The sequence below is a fragment of the Diceros bicornis genome, chromosome 10 (assembly GCF_020826845.1).
Source record: "Diceros bicornis minor isolate mBicDic1 chromosome 10, mDicBic1.mat.cur, whole genome shotgun sequence".
Lineage (NCBI taxonomy): Eukaryota > Metazoa > Chordata > Mammalia > Perissodactyla > Rhinocerotidae > Diceros > Diceros bicornis.
The window spans coordinates 22444586-22467342 of NC_080749.1; the positions used below are offsets into that span (position 1 = coordinate 22444586).

At 35.1% G+C, this 22757-nt stretch overlaps 1 protein-coding gene across 1 annotated transcript in view; it reads left to right on the forward strand.

Moving 5' to 3' along the window:
• THSD7B (thrombospondin type 1 domain containing 7B) overlaps window positions 1-22757 on the forward strand; it is an 808101-nt gene that overhangs the window by 280915 nt on the left and 504429 nt on the right. Inside the window, exon 4 of the mRNA XM_058548890.1 lies at window positions 21526-21774. Coding sequence (XP_058404873.1) covers window positions 21526-21774 — 249 coding nt within the window. The remainder of the gene's footprint in view (window positions 1-21525; window positions 21775-22757) is intronic.

The window sequence follows — 22757 nt, forward strand, 5'->3', positions numbered from 1 at the left end:
CTGAGCTTCTGCATCTGTGGTTTGGTTGTCTTGTCATTAATTTTGGAAAATTCTTACTCATAGTTACTTCAAACATTTCTTCTGTTCCTTTCTCTTTCTCTTTTTCTTTTCTTCTAGTATTCCCATTACATGCATGTTACACCTTTTGTAATTGTCCTGTAATTCTTCGACATTCTGTTATGTCTTTTTCTTCTATTTTTTTTTTTCTCTACATTTCAGTTTTGGAAGTTTCTATTCACATTTTTTTCAAGCTCAGCAATTCTTTCTTTGCCTTTGTCAGTCTCTTGATAAGCCATCAAAGGGCATTCTTCATTTCTGTTTGTGTTTTTTATTTTTGTCATTTCCTTTTGATTTTTTCAGAGAATTTCCATCTCTCTGCTCATAATATCCATCTTTGGTTGCATATTCTCTATTTAGCATTTTAACGTATTAATCACAGTTGTTTCAAATTCCCAGTGTGACAATGCCAAAGTTTTTGCTTATCTGAGTCTGAATTTGATGCTTGCTCTGTCTTTTCAAACTGTGTGTTTTGTCTTATAGTATGCCTTGTATTCTTTTGTTGAAAGCTGGACATGATGTACTGGGTAAAAGGAATTGATGTAAATAGGCTACTAGTTTGAGGTGTTGTATTTATCTAGATAGGAGTTAGGCTGTGTTTGATGTAGGTATAGGTGTCAAAGGCTGAAATTTTCCCACGGTGTCCTTGTTTTTTGTTTGTTTGTTTTTGTTTTCCTCCCCTCTCTGTTGTCTTTGGGTTTCCTTAGAGAATTCTTCCTAAATAAGGTCTGGGACATGGATTTTTTCTGTTGTAATCCCCTGTTATTATGCAGGAGCCTTATTGCTCACATACTAAGTTTTGAGGAGAAGGAAAGCATTTTATTATCCTATGGTTAGGCCTCACTCTTTTATTGAACCTGGGCCCCTGGGATACAGGCTTCACAAATGCTTCTCAGTTCTTCTTCCTCGCCTAGGTAATACAGGAAGGCTAGAGGGGGCTAGAGTTGGGTAAGTTAGGTTCTGGTAAAATCCCAGTTGGTTAGGCTTTGTAGTTTCCTTTGAGAACAGGCCTTTTTAAGAAGAACTCTCTGGGTGTATTTCAAAATGGCTACTGTTCCCCTCCCCCTGCTGGAAGCATGAGATTTTTCTCTTCACTGTGAGAACCTGGTAGGACTTCTGGGGGTGAAACTCACGAAAATGTGGGATCTCTACTAGGACTGGGCCCTCCTGGAGTTTTTAACTAAAAAGCTGTCTACACTGAAGCACCAGCAATTTGTCAATCACAGTTTAAGTTTTCCCACTCTGCTACTGGGTACCAGGCAGTTTTTGCTCCTGGGCTGCTCCTGCAGTAATTTTTGATTCTCTGCATCCACCTGTTTGCCTCTCCAATTTTAGGGGCAGCCATCTGCCCTGTGACTAAAATTCTCTGATGGATGTAAGAAAACTTGTTGATTTTCAGTTTGTTCAGACTTTTTCTAGTTGTGAGAACTGCAGTGATACTTTTCAAGCTGCTTAGACGCTGGAATGGAAACCAGAAGTCACTATGTTCTCCTTTGAGTTCTAGGCAGCATATTGAACCAAAACAACATCTTTAAACATTATGCCATGAAATCTATACTATTCATTTCATTTAGTCATCAAAGCATTATGAAATGACTCATATGCTGTCATGAAATGATTAGGTTACTAGCAAAATATGGTGTTCAGTGGGGACATTTCTGTTTCTCTGCCTTCCACTGCAACAAACAGAAACCTTACCCTTGACAGCTGTGAGGTCACATTGTTGATGATGATGTCTCATTTCTATCCAACCTGATGAACTATGTGGGCATAGTACACCTGGATTTTTGCTAAAAAGGCTGAAATTCATCTCTGAAAAGTATACATTTTTATTTTTGTGTATCTGATGTATTCAAGAACACATTGTTATTTTTGTGTGTCTATTGACTTCTACAATAAACTTTGTTTCCCTTAAACATTAAAAATTGTCCTAAAGTACAGATCCCTTTTACTCTGCACTTATATCCACCTTTAGATCACTTTCCTTTTGGTGGACTCTGTGAGATTGTAGGAACAAGTGGCATTTTGTTTCCTCTGTTTTGATTATGTCAATGGCTGGTTGTCATATCATTTAGAATAGGAAGGCCCTGTCTTTACTTCCATGGTGCAAGCTCGTGCTTGTGCTTTGCTGGAAAGTCACTCTCTCAGTCTAGGACACAACAGAGCTTTAATTAATGCCCTTTACTAGCTCTCCCATTGATTACTGTAACTTTTAATAATCACCTCAAGCAATTTTCCCTTCACGGTTATATTTGCAATGTGATAGGCAGTTGTATTACTCTTGGTGCCACTCTGCTCCCTCATCATTGATTTGCCCATTGGGTTTAAAGATCGTTTGTTTTTAATTGTCTCATTGCATATCCTATTTTTTCTCTTTTATTTTGACAGGAGTTTCTCTGAGGTTCCATAATTACATTTTAAAATAGCAGCCGTACAGCCTGTTCATCATTCTTTCTCACATATCATCAGTGATCTGTTATTGAACATTTACAATATTAACTTAATGAAATGAAGTAGTCTTCTATATTCAGGGTTTTTTTTGTTTGTTTGTTTCATTTTTTTTTTTTTTTTTTTTTTTTTTTTTTACAGTAGAAGTACATCTGAGTTAAGAAATCTAAGCTGTAGACCAGGTAGTCTGTTTATATGAGTAGGAAAGTGATTCATATTTATTGTTTGGGTGAATAAAATTCAGATGAATGCATTTTACTTTTATTTTAATATAGAGGAACATTTGGCATGCATAGTCTTTTAAGAGCTGTGTTCATTTGGTTGCTGTTAAACATACCTTAAATTCTCTGACCACCATAGTTAAATAAATGATTTCCCCTAAAAGGAGCTCCTGAAGGATAATAAATTTTAAGACTGTAAAAGAAATATCATTACTAAAGCTCAAATATTATTGTTACGTTGTTTGTCTTTGATCTCTACCACCAAAGTCGATTTGGAAAGAAATTTTCTATTCCAAATCCTCCCAAAACATAAACAAATACAGACTCCAAACAAAAAAAGTTCTTTTCCTAATGTGTTCTTTGAAAGTGGTAGAGAATATTTTGTTGCTTTTGTTGTGTTGGGAATAGGAATGAAGGACTTTTACTTTCTCTTTTTTTTTCAGTTTTCTTGCAGTTTTCGATTTTATTTTCCCCTTCTCATCTTTATTGATTTAATTTTTTAAAAAATATTTTGCACATTAGCATGTTTCTAAAAGTCAAAAGTATGCATAAAGTTAAATTCAGAGAAGTATTGTTTCCTCCTACATACCTTCATCCTGTCTTCCTATCCTGGTAGATAATGAACTTCTTGTTTTCTAGTTTATTCTCCTATGTTTCTTTATATTTTCTCATTTTCACTTCTTTCTTACACAGTAGCATACTGTGTAATCTCTTTTGCATTCTTTTTCACTTAATATTATTTCCTGGAAATTGCTCCACATCAGTTATTCAAGATCTTCCTCATTCTTTTTTTACAGTTGTATAGTACTTCATTGAACATGTATACCATAGCTTATATGAACAAACTCCTATACTTAGGGGTCTAGGTAGTTTCCAATATTTTGCCATTATAAATAATTCTTCAATGAATAACCTTTTGCTCATATATTTTGATACTGTTCCAGGTATATCATCAGGATACATTCCTAGAAGTTTGAATGCTGGGTAAAAGGATAAATGCATATAAGTTTTGTTAGATATTGCCAAATTGTCCTTCATGGGAGTGATGCCATCTTGTGTTCCCATCAACAATGTTACAAAGAGAGTATATTGTCAAGCTTTTGAACTTTTTGTCAATCTGAAATGTGAGAAATGCTACAATAATAGAGTTTTAATTTGCATTTCTCTTAATATGTGTGAATTTGAACAGTTGCCTATATATTTAGGGGCCATATTTATGATCTTTTTGTGAATCGTCTGTTTATGTTGTTTGCCTATATTTCTACAGCAAGTTTGCCTTTGCTCTCATTTCCAAGTCTTTGTAGTTAGGGATATTAGCCCTGTATCTGTGATATATCTTCTCATATTGTCTCTCAGTTGGCAGTGTGTACTTTGTCTTTGCCTATGGTGATTTTTGTTATGCAAAAGTTTAAAAAAATTTTCTACATACTCGTGTTGATCAATATATATATTTATTTATTGCATTTGGAATTTTAGTCCCGGTTAGAAGGCCTTTCTCACAACCAGTTTAAATGTAACCCTGGTTTCTCTTAACGTGTGCATAATTTTATTTTTTACTTTTGATTCTTGGATCAATTTATACTGTGTTCTTGTATGTGGTGTGGTGAATGGATCTGATTTTATCTTTTTCTAAAAGTCTTTCCAGGGGCCAGTGTGGTGGCGTGGTGGTTAAGTTCCTCCATGACTCTTCGGCCACCTGGGGTTCGCAGTTTCAGATCTCGGGCACAGACCTACGCACTTCTTATCAAGCCATGCTGTGGCAGGCATCCTACATATAAAGTAGAGGAAGATGGGCATGGTTGTTAGCCCAGGGCCAATCTTCCTCAGCAAAAAAGAGGAGGATTGGCAACAGATGTTAGCTCAGGGCTAGTCTTCCTCACAAAAATATAAAAATAAAAAAAATAAAAGTCTTTCCAGTGTTCCAGTGCCATTTATAAAAAAGCCTCAAGATCTCTCTGACCCTGTAATAGAGATAACATCTTTATCATGTGTGAGACTTCTACATATAGTTGGGTTTTTTACTGGGCTTCTATTCTATTTCATTTGTCTATTTGTGAGCCACTCCCCTACTATTTTAATTAGAGAGGCTTTTCCAATATAATTTAATATCTGATAGAGCTGGGCCCTCCTCATAGCTATTCTTTTTCTGTATTTCCTAACTATTCTTAAAAGGTAATCATTCCTTTCAAAATTTATGATCAACTTGTCTAGCTCAATAAAACCAGCTTATTGGAATTTTTCTTGTGATTGCATTAAATTTGTAAATTAAAATAGAAAGAACTAATATCTTTTTTTAATAATTCAAGTGCCTTTTTTTTATACTGAGGTATATTTGACATATAACATTTGTATTAGTTTCAAGTATACAACATAATAATTCAATATTCATGTATATTGTGAAATGATCACCACAATAAGTATAGTTAACATCTGTCACCATTTTTTTTTCTTGTGATGAGAACTTTTAAAATCTACTATCTCAGCAACTTTCAAATATGCAAATCAGTGTTATTAACTATAGTCACCATGCTATACATTACATCCCCATTCTTATTTATAGTGAGAAGTTTGTACCTTTTAACTCTTCACCGTTTTTGCCCACCTCCCACCCCCTGCCTCTGGCAACCAGCAATCTGTTCTCTGTATCTATAGTTTGTTTTTTTTTGTTTTGTTTTATATTCCATGTATTAGTGAGATCATACACTATTTGTCTTTCTCTGTCTAACCCATTTCATTTAGCGTAATGCCCTCAAGGTCTATCCATGTTGTCACAAATGGCAAGATTTCTTTCTTTTTTATGGTGGAATAATGTTTCATTATACATATATATATATATATATATATATATATATATATATATATAAACATTTTCTTCATTCATCCATTGGTGGACACTTAGGTTGTTTCCATATCTTGGTTATTATAAATAATGCTGCAATGAAGGAATATGGGGATGCATATATCTTTTCAAATTAGTGTTTTCATTTTCTTCAGATAAATGCCCAGAAGTGGAATTGCCGGATTATATGGTAGTTTTATTTTTAATTTTTTAAGTAATCTCCATACTGTTTTCCATAGTGGCTGCACCAATTTACATTCCCACCAACAGTGCACAAGGGTTCCCTTTTCTTCACATCGTTGTCATCTCTCGTTATTTCTTATCTTTTTGATGATAATCATTCTAACAGGTATGAGATGATATCTCATGGTGGTTTTGGTCTGCAGTTCCCTGCTGATTAGTGATGTTTAGCCTCTTTTCATGTGCCTGTTGGCCATCTGTATGTCTTCTTTGGAAAAATGTCTGTTCAGATCCTCTGCCCAATTGTTAATCAAATTGTTTGTTTTTTTGCTATTGAGTTATATGAGTTCTTTATATATTTGGGATATTAGCCCCTTATCAGATACATGGTTTGCAAACCTTTTCTCCCATTATGTAGGTTACCTTTTCATTTTGTTGATGATTTCCTTTGCTTGGCAGAAGCTTTTTAGTTTTATGTAGTCCCACTTGTTTATTGTTACTTTTATTGCATTTGCTTTTGGTGTCAAATCCAAAAAATTGTCAAGACCAATGTCAAGAAGCTAACTGCTTATGTTTTCTTCTAGGAGTTTTATGGTTTCAGGTCTTACATTCAATTCTTTAAGGCATTTTGAGTTAATTTTTGTGTATGGTGTAAGATAGTGGTCCAGTTTCATTCTTTTACATGTGGCTGTCCAGTTTTCCCAACACTATTTATTGAAGAGACTGTCCTTTCCCCATTGTATATTCTTGACTCCTTTGTTGTAAATCAATTTGACCATATAAGCGTCGGCTAATTTCTGGGCTCTCTATTCTGTTCCATTGATCTGTGGCTATTTTTATGCCCAAACCATACTGTGGTTTTGGTTTTGATTACTATACCTTTGTAATATAGCTTGAAATCAGGGAGTGTGGTGCTGCCTGCTTTGTTCTTCTTTCTCAAGATTGCTTTGGCTATTTAGAATATTTTCTGGTTCCATACAAATTTTAGGATTGTTTGTTCTATTTCTGTGAAAAATGCCATTGGAATTTTGATCGAGATTGTATTGAATCTGTAGACTATTTTGGGTGGTACGGACATTTTAACGATATTGATTCTTTTAGTCTATGAGCATGGAATATTTTTCCATTTATTTGTGTCGTCTTTAATTTCTTTTATTAACATCTTATAGTTTTCAGTGTACAGGTCTTTCCCCTCTTTGGTTAAATTTATTCCTAGGTATTTTATTCTTTTTGATGCAATTGTAAATTCGATTTGTTTTCTTAATTTCTCTTTCTGATAGTAGAAAGAACTAACATTTTATGTTGAGACATCGTAAACTAAAAACATCGTAACTAAAAGGTATCTGTGATAGTGCTTTTCATTTGTTTCAAGTCTATTTTTGTTTCTATTAGGAGTGTTTTATAGTTTTATTTATAGGGATCTTGAACACTTCTTAAGTTGTTTTCTTAAGTATTTTATATTTTTGTTGCTATAGCAGATGGTGTTTTGTCATCCATTATATTCTCTAACTGGTTAATAGAAAATGCTATTAATATATAAATGTTAATTTTATAACTTTTAGCTTGCTGAATTCTTTTGTTATTTGAGTTATCTTTTGTCATTTATTTTCTGGTTATTTTCAAATATAATGTCATGTTATTAGTAAATAGGGAGAATTTTATATCTTTTCTAATTCCCATGCCTCTAATTGTTTTCTCTATTTTAGTATATTGAATACAGAAAAATATTAAGTAGTAGTGAAGATAGTGAGCATTCTTACCTTTCTCAAATCTCATTGAGAATGCCTCCAGGGTTTCCCCATTAAGTAAAGATTCTGATTTTAGGATTGAGGTATTTGTTTTCTTACTGCTGTAACAAATTACCACAAATTTAGTGGCTTAAAACAACACATTTATTATTTTATGGTTTTGGAGGTCAGAAGTCTGAATGGATCTCACTGTAATAAAATCAGGTTGTCAGCAGGCTGCATTTATTCTGGAGATTCCAGCAGAGAATTGATTTCCATGCCTTTTCCAGCTTCTGAAGACTGCTTGCATTCATTGGCTGGCAGTGTAGTTTCTTCAAATCTTCCTCTGAAAGATTTCTCTGACCCTCACTCTCCTGCAGCCCTTTTTCATAAGGAACCCTGGAATTACATTAGTGCCACAAAGATAATCCAGGGTAATCTCTCCATTTCAATCAATAGCCTTAGTTTAATCACACGTGCAAAGTACCTTTTCTTATTTAAGGTAACACATTCACAGGTTCTGGGGATTCAGGCATGAACCTCTTTGGAGTGGGGGAGATATTCTGCCTGTTACAGGTGTGTGTGTGTGTGTGTGTGTGTATTTAATCATATTAAGGATGTATCCATCCATTTCTGTTTTTGTCAAGAGTTTGTACTAGGAATGAATATTGAAATCTGTCAAAGCATTCTTTTTGAGTCTCTTCCTGAGATAATCGTATGATATTTTTCTTTGAACCTATTAATGTAGTGAATAATATCAATATATTTTCAAATATTGAGCCATTCTTGCATTTGTAATAGATACTCCACTTTGTCATTTTCTTCTTTTTACTTTCTTTATCAAGTTGAGATATTATTATTCTTGCTTCATAAAAATAATGTGTAAGAGTTCCTTCACTTTCTATGTTCTAAACAATTTATGTAGCTTTGGGACTATCTGGTCACTAAAGGTTTGGTAGAATTTCTTTGTGAATTCCCCTGGAACTGATGCTTTTTTTTTTTTTGTGAGGAAGATCGGCCCTGAGCTAACATCCGTGCTAATCCTCCTCTTTTTTGCTGAGGAAGACCGGCTCTGAGCTAACATCTATTGCCAGTCCTCCTCCTTTTTGTCCCCCAAAGCCCCAGTAGATAGTTGTATGTCATAGTTGCACATCCTTCTAGTTGCTGTATGTGGGACACAGCCTCAGCATGGCCGGAGAAGCCGTGCGTCGGTGCATGCCCGGGATCCGAACCCGGGCCGCCAGTATCGGAGCGCTCGCTCTTAACCGCTAAGCCACGGGCTGGCCCCAGGACCTGATGCTTTATTGTGAGATACATCTTTGAAAACTTTCTCTATTTTTTTTCTATGGAGACTGTTCTGTTCATACTGGGAATAGTTTTGGTGACTATATTCTTAAGAGAAATGACTCATTTCCCTTAGATTTTCAAATTTATTTACATAGATATATATCTTGTATCAAGAGTTGTTTACCCTGTGTCATTTTTTATTTTTTTATACGTGTACTTTTTCTCTTCAGTTATTGTTTAAATTAGTGCTTTGTTTATTTGGTTAATTTAAAGAAAATAGGATTTTGGTTTATCAATTTGTTCTTCTGTTTTTATTTTCTCTGCTTCATTTATTTCTGCATTTTTCTTCATTGTGCTTTCTTTGTATTTATTTATTTTTTCTTTTTCTAGGATTTTGGATAAAGTATTTAATTAATTTATCTTTATTTGTATTGACTGATGTGTTTAGGGTTATCAGTTTTTCTCTGATTGCTGCTTTAAATGGATCCCATAGATTCTGAACATGTCGTGTTTTTATCATCATTAATTCTGTCCATTCTCTTTATATTTCCCCTTTCAACTAAGATTTGTTCGATGCAAGATATTTTAATTTCCAGATAGTAAGGCCTTTTTATTTATTTTTTTGTTTGTTTTATTTTCAATTTCTAGTTTTATTGCATTGTACGCAGAGATTGCTATTTGCAATATTTCTACTTTATAGAACCTACTGATACTTTCTTAGTGTTATAATCTATGATCAATATTTATGAATGTTCTGTATTCACTTAAGAAGAAGGTATATTCTCTATTACTGGTGTGAGTTGTTTAATATATAAAAGTTGTTGATTATACATTTTAAGTTTTTTATATCCTCACTAATTTTTGTCCACTTGACCTGACTTATGCTAAAAATGGTTGTTAAATTCTCCTATTATTAGTATTTATTTAATCTTTTTCTCCTGCATCTTCTACGTTTTTTCCTATACGTGGTTGCTGATATTATTTGGCACATAGATTTTCACAAGTGCTATATTTTCTTTGTGGAATGTAGCTTTTAGCATTATAAAGTATCCTTATTTGTCTCTTCTAACCTTTGCTGGCTGATTTTACTTTGTCGGATATTAGGATTGCAACACAGGCATTCTTATTGTTTTCATTTGCTGATAAATCTTTGTCTATCCCTTTATTTTTAGCTTTTTGTAATCATCATATGTTAGGTGTTTCTCAGATTGAGCATCAACATGGAGTTGGGTTTTGCTTCATAAATCAACGTAAACATTAAATTTCTTTTAATAGGTGAGTTAAGCATATTCACATTTGTTGATATGACTGTTATGTTCTGTCTCAATTCAGTCATATTATCTTATGTTGAATAACAGTGTATATGATATTATATTTACTGTGTTTTTTATTTGGTGTATGCTTGTTACTTTTAAATATATTTTTTGGTATTTAGGAATGCTTATATTCTTATTTTAGGGCTATCTTTGTCTTAACACTTTTTTTTTTTTTTTTAATATTTTTATTTATTTATTTTCTCCCCCAAAGCCCCAGGAGATAGTTGTATGTCATAGGTGCACATCCTTCTAGTTGCTGTATGTGGGACGCGGTCTCAGCATGGCCGGAGAAGTGGTGCGTCGGTGTGCGCCCGGGATCCGAACCCAGGCCGCCAGCAGCGGAGCGCACGCACTTAACCGCTAAGCCACCGGGCCGGCCCTGTCTTAACACTTTTTATAGTGCCCTTCATTCCTCTTTTTCTAACCTCATCTATTACTATGTGTTATATCAGTTTTAAACGACTCCCACCTATAACCTATAACCTTACTCTACTTTCCCACTTTTTCTCTCCCTTGTCCTTTCTTCTTTTAGGTGAATTCTTTCTATTTGTCAGAACATATAGTGTTTATATATCATTCTTATACCCATGACCCCACCCTCATGTAGTCTTAGCTTTACAGTTGTTTATATGAAATGGTTAAGTTCAGGCCTGTTTTGCCAAAGCTTTCCAAATTGTCTTTGGTTGGACGAAGCTCAACATCCAGTAGATTGCTATGGAAAGTCACAATATACAGTATTTCCTGAATTTGGCGGGTTAAAAACTATTTGAAGAACAGCTTAGCAGGATATAATATTCTTGGTTCACGTTTTCTCTTTTCTTGAAAACTGCTGCCTAAATGCAACCTTGTTGTTTTTGAGAACTCTGTAGCGAGTTAATTTTTTAATCTTCGTAAGTTATTTCATCTCTTTGCCTGAAAGTTGTTTCATATTTTTCCCTGAACACCTGACTATTTTTTCTTTATCTTTCAAGTCAAATAGTTTTACAAGTGTGTGTCTTGGAGTTGACTGTTCTGGGTCGGATTTCTGTGATACCTGGTGGGTCCTTTCAGTGTATTGGTTCAGGTCTTCTTTTATTTTGGGAAAATTTTGCGGGGGTTATGTTTGTAAATATTACTTTGTTCCAGTGTAGTAGCTTTTTTTTTCCAAGGACATTTAACACAGGTATGTTGTACCTCCCTGCCTATTTTCCATTTCATCTACTTTCTATGACCCATTTTACTTCTTTATCTCATCTTATTTCTCTTTGTTTTATTCCCTACTTTCCATCAATACCCCATATTATGTTTTCATTTGAATCTGTTCTTTCTTGGGCATCTTGTAATTCAGTATGCTTTTTTTTTTTTTGTGAGGAAGATTGGCCCTGAGCTAGCATCTGTTGCCAATCTTCTTCTTTTTGCTTGAGGAAGATTGTCGCTGAGCTAACATCTATGCCAGTCTTCCTCTATTTTGTATATGGCACACCGCCACAGCATGGCTTGATGCATGGTGTGTAGGTCTGCATCTGGGGTCCCAAACCCATGAACTCCAGGCTGCCGAAGTGGAGTGTGTGAACTTAACTGCTTTGCCACTGGGTGGGCCCCCAGTAGTTATTTTTGAAGTGATTTTTTCTTCCATTTTCTTCCTGAGTTCAATCAATTATCATTTTATTTATTTCTGTTTTTTGCCCAATGTGGTCTTAGTTTTAGTATTTCTGATTCAAGGTAGATTTGGGAAGTTTTTTTTTTTTTTTTTTTTAATATCTCTGAATGTTTATTTGAGGATATTTACTGGAGTTTTGTGTTATATTACAATATTTTTTCTGCTTTGTTCCTGGTTGTTTAGGAGAGATGTCTTACCAGCACAAAATCTTTCACATTTTCTGATTTTTCATTGTAGTGTGGAATGGATGTAGTTTGCCTTATTTCTGTTCCTATTCATTTCTTGAACATAGTTTCTATTTCAATAACATCCTCTCCTATCAGTTCTGCCCTCTTTTGTGAAGTTTCATTTATGGTTGTTGTTGGTGGTAGCAGTGGTGGGAAAAGATTGATGGGTCTTGTTTCACCTTTGTTTCTGCAGGATCCTTAATTTTCCCCCACGATTTCCTTTACTGCCTTGCCTCTAAGGACTACCAACTATTCTCTCTGTACATGATCATCCTCCAAAGGCATGCTTCTCCAAGACTGCCACTTCCAGTCTCACACACTTTCAAGGCCCTTCTCTGTGTCTGGGCTCTGAACTACCAAGTTCTGACCTGTATTTTGAAGTTATTGGGGAACTTTCTTTTCCTGGAAATGACTTATCTGTGCTTTATCTAAATTTTTGATTCCTCTTTAGTCTTTTTTCGTGGAATTTTTTAGGATGCCCCTCCTCTGCTTTCCACACCCAGTAAGTTGCATTGGTAGGTGGTCAGTGGGTAATCTGTTAGAATTTTTTTCTACTTACATGTGATTTGAAGGTGTGTGTGTGTGTGTGTGTGTGTGTGTGTGTGTGTGTTTATGTTCTCTGCCTCCAGTAATGGTGAACACAAGGGTAATGCGTGGTTTTATTTGCTTTTCTTGGTGATATTATTTGGGGGTGTGGTGGTAGGAGAAATTCAGAGTCAGGCAACTGCCATGATCTCCAAACCTAGAAGTCAAGATAGGCTTTTTCTTTTCAATGCAGCTTTCAGATCTTATAAATTTGAGTCTGTAACAAGAAGAGCTGTCACATGGATTAACTGTAAACATAATTTTGGCCTAAAAGATAGAGGAATTTAATTTTAGTCTTGGCCATTCTATGTTTTTTCTGTTTGCCCATTGGAAATCACATAACTTTTTGAGCATCGGTTCACTTCTCTATAAGATGAGGGCAGTGGTAAAGACCATCAGATGATTGCTGATACTGCTTTCATCTCTAACCCTTTACTCACACATTCACAAAAGTCTACCTACGTATCATTCTTAGTACTCTAAGAAATTTGGAGAAGATAAAATCCATTTTATTCTGAGACTTGCACTGCGTTATAAATCGATGTTGAATAATCTTTTCTAGTAACAGGAAATGATCACAATACTAAAAACATTCCATTTTGATATAATATCACTCTCAAGGATATTGCTTCTCAAGAATTTAATATCTCAGTATATCTGTGTGTTTATCTCTGTATCTATAGAACAATCTCTTATCTCACAGAAGCAACTGAACAGCATATTTAAAAAATATAATTTCATATTGCTATTTTATCTTTAGTGCATGATTTTAGGTTTATTACCTATTGAGAAGTTTAAAATGATATAAATCAAAAGAAGAAATTAAGAGGCATTTTAATAGCTCAGTTTTCTTTTATTCAGAATTAGAAAGCAAAAGGTTATATATCTCAAGCTGTGGCCCCTGTTAGTTATATTCTAACCTAACATAAACATTATTTTTGTCAAACAAGATGTAAATTACCTCAGGTTAATTTGGCCATGCAAAGAAGTTAGAGAGAAAAGGAAACTCATAATCTTCCAGCTAAAATTGCTCAGTAATCCTTAATATTTTTTCTTAGAAATTTTAAATTATTTCTTATATTTTCAAAATTGTCTTCCAGACAACATTTAAAAACTCTGCTTATTCAAATGTCTTCACTTGCTGAATCTCATAGTGTGATAGGCAGTTCACTTTTTGAATCTCGTTTCTAAAGCAGCCAGGATTTCACATAAACCTTAGAATATATGTGTTTTTCTTCTTCAATTTATTATTCTTTCTTTTTCTTTCAGGTATTACTGTTAGTTTGATTGGTGGCAGAACAATGCTACCAGTTTGGAGTCAAAATCATTAAAATAAATAACATATATTCCATCTGATTTCCAAAATCTATTCTCTTTTAAGCCTGTCTCAGTTCTGGTTCATTTCTAATCATTTCTCCATTCACATTTTATTCTCTGGTGTTATTTTCATGATGTGATTTTGCAGTCCTTCTCTAAGTCAGAATCTGAAAACTCCAAGAACAACAGTTCTTTTGTTATTATGCTATAATGTGTGTAAGCTGCTACCATGTGGATAGCAGTGTTTTGCTAAATAATTGGAATAACTGCTTTTGAATGGCTCATTGTTGTTTTTTTTTAATTTTAGCAAATAGTTTTGTAATTTTATTTGTTTATTTTTTCTCCCCAAAGCCCCAGTAGATAGCTGTATGTCACAGCTGCACATCCTTCTAGTTGCTGTATGTGGGACGCGGCCTCAGCATGGCTGCAGAAGCGGTGCGTTGGTGCGCGCCCGGGATCTGAACCCGGGCCACCAGCAGCCGAGCGCATGCACTTAACCGCCAAGCCACGGGCCGGCCCTGGCTCATTGTTTGATTAAGGTTTCTAAAATACTTTCTTAGTTGCAATTTCACTTCTATAAAAATAACTTTTTAACTGTAAAGCATATTTTGGAATTATTAAATTCTGTAAACAAATATTACATAATTTAGAAGAAGATTAATAGAAATGAAAATAGTTTCACTCTTTAATACTTTAGTCATTCATTTTTAATGACTTCTCACCAGTATTTTTTTCCATGTGTAGAGTATATTTAGCTCTTTAGGAATTTGTTGATTTATAGATTGGATTGTTATGTGGCTTTAGCAAAGCTTTGTGTCAAATAACTTTTCAGGTTTCTGGTTAAATATGGCAAAATGAACACAACCATTTATTACTGCTATATTCTGGAATCCCACTTAAATAACGGTAAAAGAATGAAAAAGGGCATAAACTCTCAAGGACAAATATAGTAGGAAAGAGTATAACAGCTAAAAAGAAATATCAACAAATTCTGGGAGCTGGAAAGCAGATGGACAAGTGGTAATTTACCTAGCAGAGTGGAAAAGCTGAAAGCTCCCTTCAGTTGGGAGATCTGCAAGAAGCAAATCAGTTGACATGGCACAGCTGTGTCAGACGCAAAGCTCTGTGGTTGTCATATTTGTGCCTCTTCCATAGCACATAGAAAGATGTTTCACTGTCTTCTTTCCGGTTATATTGGAGCCATTTCACTAAGATCTGTCCAATGAAGTGTGGGCAGAAGTAATGTAAGCCACTTCTAAACTCAAGTCATAAATTACTTTGGGCCATCCTCCTACTCTCTCTCTCCTTTCTAAAGGTGAACTAGGAAGCCACGTATTCTAGATGGTGAATTTATAAGATGGGTACAAACTGGATCCTTAAGTCTTGAGGTAGAGGAGTACCTTCTAGGAGAGCTGAATAACCTGCATCAAACTGTATGTGAAATGAAAATGAACACTTATTTTGTTAAACCATTGCAATTTCAGGGATTATTTGCTACCACCATATAGTCTATTCTATTCTGACTAATACAAGATTCTTGGAAGCCTTAAGAATTATAGGCAGTAAGTAACTCTGAGGACAGATGTGTTCAGTGTGCCAAAAATTACTCACCTGAAGAACATAGTATAAGTGCAAAACACCATCCTGTGAACATGCAGGTTAAATGAAAATCCACACATAGTTTGTGAGAATGCCCTGACTGTTCTCCTTCTCCAGTTGGTTTTCATAAAGCTCACAGCCAGGTCTATACACACGATGCAAGAGATAAGAAGATTCCTGTTTTGGGAAAAATGTGAGCTAAAGAGTAAAGACTGAAGGAGACCAACATTTGAGAGTCTCTCAGAATGATCTGAGTTCTGCGTAATCAGCTAAAGTAATGTTTACCATTTGATGAGCCCCACCTATAATCAAAGAGCTTCCAATCTATACACCATCTGTGTACTTCATTCTAATTCATAATAGCAAAGGATCACAAAAGTAAAAAAAAAATTTATAATTAATATTGACAAAGACACGAAATGAGATAATTCACTCATGAAATAAAAATAGAATAATCTTAAAAAGGAATAAGTAGGAAATAAGAAAGAAATTTTGGACATTAAAAATTTGATTGCAGGGGCTGGCCCCGTGGCACAGCAGTTAAGTGAGCGCTCTGTTTCTGCGGCCCGGGGTTTCGCAGGTTCAGATCCTGGGCGCTCACCGATGCACCGCTTATCAAGCCATGCTGTGGGGGCATCCCATATAAAGTGGAGGAAGATGGGCATGGATATTAGCTCAGGGCCAATCTTCCTCAGCAAAAAAGAGGAGGATTGGCAACAGATGTTAGCTCAGGGCTAATCTTCCTCACACGCACACACAAAAGTTTGGTTGCAGAATGTGTTAAAAATTAATAAAAAGTTTAAAGATAATTTTGAGGAAATGTCTTTGGTAGAAAAAAACACCAAAACTAGAGAAAAAAATATCAGAATTATGTAGGTTAAACAAGAAGGACAAATGTGTTCAATGTTGATGTTTGCAAAAAAAGAGTTTCTATAAAACACCATACATGAAAAAGTATATAAAATAGGTTGATGTCCTAAATAACAAATCAGAAAATATAAAAGTTTCCTGGAAGAAGAAATATGAGAGCATAACTTTATGGAATTGGGATAGGGGAAAAATATTAAATGCTGCATAAAAAGCACAAACCATAAAGGGAAAGACTGAACAACAAACTAAAAAAATTATGTAGCACAAAAAGGCACTATAAAAAAAATTAAAAATAAAATTGTGGGAAAAGATATTTGTAACATATAGAAAAAACAACAGGTTACTATATAGAATCTCTCTGTGTATCTCTATTTATTGTCATCCTCTATATATGTGTGTGAGTGTACTTTTTAAATTCAATAAGAAAAAAGGCAACTCAATAGAAAAATGGGTATATTAGTGTTCTATTGATTCTGGAACAAATTATGCAAACTAAGAGGCTTAAAACAATACAAATTTATTATCTTACAGTTCTGGAGGTCAGAAGCCTAAAAGCGAAGAAATCTTGAAATGGAGACATTATTCTGTGTTTTTTCTGGAAGTTCTAGGGGAGAATCCATTTCCTTGCATTTTCCAATTTCTAGAGGCTGCACCCATTCCTTGGCTCACGGCCTTACATTATTCCAACCTCTGATTCTGTTATAACATTTCCTTCTCTGTCTCTGGCCCTTTCGCCTCCCTTTTCTAGGGACCCTTGTAATTACATTGGACCCACTTGCATAATCCAGAATAATCTCTTCCTCTCAAAATCCTTAACAATCACATCTGCAAAGTCTCTTTTGGCATGTAAAGTAACAAATTCACAGCTTCCAGGGATTAGGACGTGGACATCTTTGGGGGACCATTAGTCAGCCTACCATAATGGGCAAAGAATCTGGATGGTCAGTTCATGCGATAGGAAATCTGATTAGTCACTACAGCTGTGAAAAGAATGTAAGGCTCAGTGGCAATCTGAAAAGTCAAATGCACTTTCTCAACATTTTGGAAAAAGTAAGTCTGATAATACCCAAGAGCTTTGAGTGTGTAGGAAAGAAAAAGTTCACAATACCTGGTAGATTTGATTACATGAATATTTATGGCCCAACTCCAGGCAAAAATACTAGGGAAAATCTCTCACACATGTGTTACAGCATAGAAACATGTAAAAAGAGGTTAAATACATAATCCTGTGGGGTTGTAAGAGATTAAGCACAACCAAAAGATGCACTAATGGGAGAATGAATAAATAAATTATCATGTATTCATATTGGAATATTACTTACTAATAAAAGTGAACGACCATTACTGCATTTATCAACATGGATAGATTTAGAAGTCATAATATTAAGTGAAGAAAATAATTTCCAGAGTAATAGGTATAATAAAACAACATTGAAGTAAAACTTTTAAAAACATGCAAGATGATGAATGCTATGTGCTATTTATGAACATATACATATTTAGTTAAAGTATAAAGGCATGGTGGAGAATAATACAAATCAATTTTAGAATAGTGGCTGTCTGAGAAAGAGAGGTGGAACTAGGATTGCAAAGGACACAGGGGATTTCACCTGAATTTGTAATTTTTTATTTATTTAAAGAAATCTGAAGCAAATGTTTGCCTTTGCCAATAAAGTATGAGAGCATTTGTTATTTTACTCTACTTTTCTGAGTGTTTGAGATATGTAATGTTATTTTAAAGTGGTAATTGAAGTGTTAATGAAGTTGAGGGTAATTTTCTGTTGATTTTTATGAGTTTCTGTCCTGATTTTGTAAGTAAAGAGATTTCCTTAACATTTCCAGAGGAAGTAAGGATTACTAGAGTAATTTTCAGTTTCAAAGGTTTCCTTTACACTTGAGTACTTGCGAAGTAATTTACAAAATGACAACATACTCTATAAATGTCAAGGATGTATAATTACCATAGCATCTCTTTTTTTAAAAGACAAATCAGCAGTATATGTCTGTTTTATTAAAAAGGCACACCACCTTCCATGAATGGATTGATTCCCACTTCTGTGTGTAGACAATAAGCTTTATTGTGGGCTTTTATAATTTTATAAGGTGATTCTACTTAACACTAAAGGTTACTGCAACTCTGGCGGGTGAGCAGATCACATTTTATTGTTCTTTTTTCCTCCAGATAATGAAACTAAGCAGCCAAGAGACTAAGGTCATACTAATGTATTGTGATACAAAATTCAGAACCCAGATAGTTCTGATTAACCATTTAGTGCTCATCCCACTCTTCCGGTAAAATGGAATCTTACTGATAAAATTAGACCAAGACCTTATGTGGTATCTTTTATGATTATTTTTTTAACCAAAGAAGCAGGTTAGTGAAAGTAGCATTAAAAATAAGTAAATATGTGTTCAGTGGAACGTATGCCTTTCCTAATTCCAAGAATTAGGAGCCATTTTTAAAAATACAAAGCCTTTCATTAATCCCTGAAACTCTGAGCAAGCGCTTGTACTGTTGGAGTCTTATTGTCTGTTCCACTGGTCTAATAGGAAAAGTCAGTCAGGAGAAGATGAGCAACAGAGAATTAAAGCTGGGAAATGGGAAGAAACAAACCTCTAATTCAGCTGTATACAGAGAACTGCATAGTGTGGGACCTTCTTTATAAAAGGAAATAGAATGTCCATCTTGGAAATTGAAACTCTTTTTCTAAAAGCATAACACAAATCGAAAAACTTTATTAAATTTCTGTATTAGTTTGCTAGGGCTGCCTTAACAAAATACCACAGACTAGGGACTTAAATAACAAAAATTAATTTTCTCACAGTCTGGAGGCTGGAAAGTCCAAGATAGGTGTCAGCAGGGTTGGTTTCTTCTGAGGCCTCTCTCCTTGGCTTGTAGATGGTTGTCTTCTCTCCTTGTCTTCACATAGTCTTTCCTCTGTGTGTGTGTGTCCTGATCGCTTCTTATAAGCACACAGTCATATTGGATTAGGACCCACCCTAGTGACCTCATTTTAACTTAATTACCTCTTTTAAGGTTCTGTCTTCAAATACAGACACATCCTGATGTACTGGAGGTTAGGACTTCAACATATGAGTTTGGCAGGGGGCCGTAGGGTGACACAACTTAGCAAATAACAATTTCTGAAAAGTCAAAACCTAGAAACTTCTTATTGAGCAACAGCTTTCTGTTGTGTCATACAATAGAAAGAGATGTTCTTCTACCCCTGCCTCCACATTGCACAATGATAGTACATTCTGTATTAGGTAGGACATTTTCAAAAGAGATTCTTCCTAGTGTGTCTTGATCCCAAGCTACTAAAATGTCCCATTGGACTGAGTAATGGTAATGAAGTATACATTGCCTTTTTCATTTTGAAGGGAATAATATGATCTGAATGGACTTAAAAATAAAATATTGAACCAAAAGTTTATATTATACCATTGTGACTTTTGAAAGCCACACTAACTCAGTATGGCTTTATGAAGGATATTGATATGGAAATCCCACTGCAATTTACTCATCAATATGGCCAAATATGAGCATGTTTTATTCTCCCCTGTACACTACCTTCCATAATTCATTTCTCTATTGGTGGCTTCCTTATCTACATATTTTCTCAAGTTGGAAACTAGGAAACATTTTATTACTTCTCTCTTTTTAAACACATACAGAGGAACCATTTCCAAATCCTTTGTGCAGCCCATTATTCCACAAGGTTTTACAGGCCCAATTTTGGAAGTCAGTATTTGAATATTGACACTGTCTTTGATTTACATTCCTATCAAAATTATCCTTTTCTTCCCCAGAGTGATGGATACCTTTGATTGAATAAGGGAAAGGCCAGCAACAAGACAGTGAAAAAAAAAAAAGAATGCCGATTAGTATTTGAAATGATCTTCCTATATGAGTATAACTGATTTTCCCCCACTTAAAATTGTTTAATGTTCAATTAAATCCAAATTCTATGATATGAAGCCTGTCCAGACCTACTTTTGAAGAATCCACATACCTAATATCTATTCACTTTCCTCTTTGCACTTTATGGTTCATAAATTGACAACTTTATGACAATTGACAAATTGCCTTTTACTTTCCCCCAGTGGTGTGCTTGTAAATGGTTAACCACCAGTTCTTGGGGGTCAGGAGTCAGAGGCTTGATTTACAGCATTTGCCAATTTCTGTAGTGTAAATACTTCCACAACGGCCAATTTTAAGCTACTTACATGAAATCAACTGGCTTGCAAAATTCCTGAAAGTTTTGCAGTTGGTTCTTGTGAAACAGTGTATCCCGCTCTAGCATTCTACTGATTCCCATCCCGACAAAGTGTTTAATCAAGGCTTCAAATATGTTATTTCTTTGACTTAAAATACCCTTCTTTCTGTGCCTGAGAAGCTCCCATTAATTTTTTAAAATGCAGCTCAGATGTCCTTCTCTCTTGGAACCCCCACCCCTACCCCAGGTGGTCCTTCACTGCCTCATCAGTGTTTTTCTTCTTCATTATAAATGCTTTTATGTTGAGTTCATCACATTATCAAATTATCTTATGTTTTTATTTATCTGTTCCCCAATTAGATTGTTTGTATTTGATAAAACTTGAATTTTGCAGATAAGGAAATTGATGCTCAGAGTCTAACAGTGTAGGGAAACATGATATCATTTTTGTTTATTTATTAATAGCCCAGTATATAAAATAAAGGATAGATTAATACTCTAAAGCTTGTGTTTACCTTTGTTTGACCTTTGACAAAGGATTCAGCCTTCCTGAGTCTAAGTTTTCTTATCTATAGACGGAGATAATAGTATGTAAACTCGAGATTGGTGTGAGAAAGTGCCTATGAAGTGCAGCACAGTGTGTGACGCCTAGGAACCAGTCAATAACTGGTAACTGTAGGCTCTGTGTCATAGGTGAGAGCACATGAGAAGAGCCTCCATTATTTCTGATAATGCTTTGGACAAGGTACGGGGTGTACTCATCTTACATATGTGTCTTGCTGGAGTGAAATAACTTCACAGTTTCAAAAGAAATAGAGCATACATTTTTAAAATGTATGTCCTCCAATATTTTATCATGATACCTCTAACAGTTCTTTTAAATCCTTAAATTTGAATGCTTAAACCAGATTTCACTTTTTTTCATTATAGGCATTTCATAATGTTGGTTGCATCTGCTTAATCTGTGGCCTACTGTTTTCTGCTTCTGTTCCTTAGCCTTTGCATACAAGACTCCTTCCCTTTGACGGTCCAGTCCTGCATCATGCCGAAAGACTGTGAAACGACTGAGTGGTCCTCCTGGAGTCCCTGCTCCAAGACTTGTCAATCAGGAAATCTCTCACCAGGATTCAGGAGCAGGAGCCGGAATGTGAAGCACATTGCTATTGGAGGGGGCAGGGAGTGCCCTGAACTTCTCGAGAAAGAGGCCTGCATTGTCCAAGGGGAACTTTTGCAGCCATGTCCCAGGTACTGTGCATTCTTTGGCATGAGTACTCAATGTTCTGTATGACCTCATTTTATGTGATATGGGGATGTTAACAGCAATAACAGTAGCTATGACTCATATTTGTTGAGTCTTAACTCAGTACAGAGTTCCATACTAGGCAGTATAGCACAGTGGGTTAAGAGCATGAGCTGTGTTGATTCTCTGGGCTCCGATGCTATTTCTGTGACTTTCTAATTATGTGAATTTCAGCAAGTGCGTAAAGTCTAGTGCCTTAGTTTACTCATTTACTAGCGTACTTACTTCATTCAGTACCTGGCACTTAGTAAATACTCAGTAACCATCAGTTATCATTACCTGGCATGTCACATCTAATTTTTCTGACAACCTAAGAAGGCAGTCATAGCATTTTCATTTTTGCAAATGAGGCCCTTGATGCTCAGAGAGATTAAATAATTCCTGAGGTTACATAGCTAATGAGTGACCCTGATTCTAATGCAGTTCTCTCTCTAAAAGTCACTGCCATGCTGTGGCATTGTTTCTATTCCAGAGACCCTAGGGAGCTGGAGAACGTTGGGAAAAGGATTGATGTAAATGAGTAGCTATATTTAATATCTTGCTATTGGTTATATTTTTCCTGGCTGTATAGCCCTTGATAAAGGCCTCTAGTATATTTTCCTCTGGGTTGTTGGCTTACAATAGGCCCAGTCTGATAATGACAGAAGTCATTTGGGCCTGGCCATTCAGAAGCTGTTGGCTATGAATTTGTGGTAATTCCTGCTGGACAGATGCCCTGAACTGTATCTGTTAAATCTGTAGCTATTTTAGATAGAACTTTTCTATAGTTTCTTATAGTCTCTAAGATTTGAGAATCATTTCCCTAGTGAAATATAAGATGAGGCAAAAATAGCTTCTTGTAGAAATTAATCATCTGGAGATATGTGAAGATAGGGAGGTTAGAAGCATCAACAGGTGTTGTTGATGGGCCTGGCTATTCCTTAAACCT